General features: G+C 41.9%; 1 protein-coding gene across 1 annotated transcript in view; it reads left to right on the top strand.

The window, feature by feature from the left end:
* gapvd1 (GTPase activating protein and VPS9 domains 1) overlaps positions 1–2,500 on the top strand; it is a 30,778-nt gene that overhangs the window by 17,669 nt on the left and 10,609 nt on the right. The window contains exons 12-13 of the mRNA XM_020590425.1: positions 1,087–1,292; positions 1,460–1,593. Of these exons, the coding sequence (XP_020446081.1) occupies positions 1,087–1,292; positions 1,460–1,593 (340 nt within the window). The remainder of the gene's footprint in view (positions 1–1,086; positions 1,293–1,459; positions 1,594–2,500) is intronic.

The following is a 2,500-nucleotide window of genomic DNA, read 5'->3' as shown; positions in this document are numbered from 1 at the left end:
TGCACGTGTGTGCCATGAAATGGACGCATGACATACCAGGTCTCGAGGCTGCCACAGGTCGACTTCTTGGTCTTGAGCCTTGGCCATGGACTCCCACTCACACCTGCTAGCTCTTTTCCCCCTCCTCCATTTTCTTCCGCCTTGTTAAGCCATGGCTTCCCACATGGAGATGGAGGGACACTGAGCTGAGCACTTTATGGCAGGGTGGACGAAGCTGTAATTTGGTTGTGAGTAATGCTTGGCTTAATCAACAACTGAAAGTAATGTCCCCGGAGGCTAAGGCAGGGTGAGATATTACCATTAACCTCTGACCTTTTGGCACAGTAGTATATGTGCTTATGGGTCCCAGCATGTGATCTCCAGCTCTTTGTGCCTTTTTATGCAAAGCTCAGTGTTTCTCCGGCCCCACTGACAAAACACACACTGCTTTTGCTGAACTCAGACCTTTACACAGTGCCGTTTGAAGTCAGACCTGAAGGCACAAAAGTGATGAAACAGTTAGAATTAGATATAATGCATAAAAACAATGAATTAGGTGCCATATGGACTAGTCATTTCCGTCATTTCATAGAAATAAAATGCCAGATTTCTTTGTTTTGGCTTTTTAAGTGCTTCTCTTTTTTTATTTTTTTGTATCATAGTGAATATAAAGACTACTTTTGTTAGACAAACTAACATTTTGAAAATGTCACTTTGGCTCTTTTCAAACATTTTTTTTCAGTTCAGATTATTTGTTGAAAAACAATTGACAATTAGTTCGGCCAAGTACCATATACAATTTAATATGTTGTAGAACAGGAGTTAAGTATGAAAGTATGAAAAATTTCAACCTTTTACCAGAGATGTCTTTTATGTAGTACACTGTGCTTCACATGTTGCTCATATTTCAAGTCTGAATAATTTATTAGAACTAATTACAGGTTATGAATTAACAGCAGTGCCTTAACACCTCAGAGGTTGCTAAAGAACCAAAAGGTGCCTTCAAGATGACTTTGCCTTGCTGGAGGTGACTTCTCGCTGGTCCAGCACTTTTCCAGACATTAAAAACTGTTTCAGTGCTGAAGGTCCTTCTCTCCGTGTTCTCAGGGGCAGCGGCAGAGAACATGCTCGGCAGCCTACTGTGTCTTCCTGGCTCGGGTTCAGTACTGCTGGACCCCTATGGCTCCACCATCTCAGAGACCACAAGCGAGGCCTGGAGCGTGGAGGTCCTGCCCAGTGATTCAGGTGTGCAGCCAGGTGTATTCTGCTGCTGTAGATACCTTTTGACTGTTCTTTTGCTTTGGTTATTATCTTGATTCTTGTACTTAATCTTTGTGACAGTGTGGACTGTATGCATGCATATTTATGTTTGTTCAATATAGTGGGGGTTGGGACACCAGGTGTGTTTTCACAGCATTCCATACCAAAAATGTGTGCATGCATCTGTCATCATATTTGTATGCACTTGCTTGTCTTTCAGGACAGATTTGCCTGTGCCAGTAAAAGGCAGCTCAGGGTTTCCTTTGAGGGACCACCAGGTGTGTTTGCACCTGTGGTGGAGCAGCGGGGAGGGAAGCACAAGGACAGCAGCTGTCCTCAGTCACTTTACGTGGTGTCAGTTTTGTTTATTTGGCTAGATGTAACATCTCATTGCTCTGAGCCTATGTTGTATGTTGAGCCTGAGTGTATGTTGTGTTTTGTTATGCCAGTAATCCCTTAGGGCATCGCATGTGTCCCTGTGTCAGTGCAAATGCAAGAACAGTCTTTTAAAAAACAGATTATAATTTACTTTACCTCTTGTTGCAAACTGAACATTTGGTCCAACCCTTTTATTAATAAGAGATTATGTGCTTTACTCCCTATTTTGAAAATCAGTGTTTTGTGAAAATCTGTAAAGTGCTTTATTAAGAGCGTTAAGTGTTTCTTTGAAAAGCCTGGACCTTACGTTAATTGAAGTAATACACAATTTCAATATGTGCGGTGTAGAAATGGCATGCATGAGTGTCTTGATTGCTTTTTGTTCCATTTGCTGCCCCTGTTCTGCGCGGTAATGGTGCGATTGGAGGCTTGCTTCAAGTACAGTGCTTGTTTCATGGCTAGGCAGCAGAAAACTACACTCTGAAGAGCACTTCACCAACACATTATTACTAACGAGCATGCAAATGAGTACTGCTGTTAGCGTGGAGCCTCTGTGTTCGACCCAACAGCTCCATTGGGTAGCCAAAGAATTGGCCATACTAGCTTTATGGTTTGGTTTGGCAGTTATAAGACATAATAGTGTATGCTTTGTTTGATTTCCTGCATATGTTGGTTGGTTTTCCAATAATCATAACAGAGGAGGGGATGGAGGAAGAGAAGGCTCATCATCTGTAGCTAATTGCCATTAGTACAGTGGATTATGAGTTTCTTAAATGGTACTTGGTCCACACTTGATGTGAGGAAAAATACACACTTGTTTCAGTTGTCTTTGTCGTTGTGTTTTTTTTTTTTTTTTACCCCATTTGGGTTAATCTTGCAGAAG

This window comes from Monopterus albus, unplaced genomic scaffold (genome assembly GCF_001952655.1).
Source record: "Monopterus albus unplaced genomic scaffold, M_albus_1.0 scaffold12.1, whole genome shotgun sequence".
Taxonomy (NCBI): domain Eukaryota; kingdom Metazoa; phylum Chordata; class Actinopteri; order Synbranchiformes; family Synbranchidae; genus Monopterus; species Monopterus albus.
The sequence above is the reverse complement of the archived record's forward strand: the minus strand, read 5'-3'. Positions and strand labels throughout refer to the sequence as shown.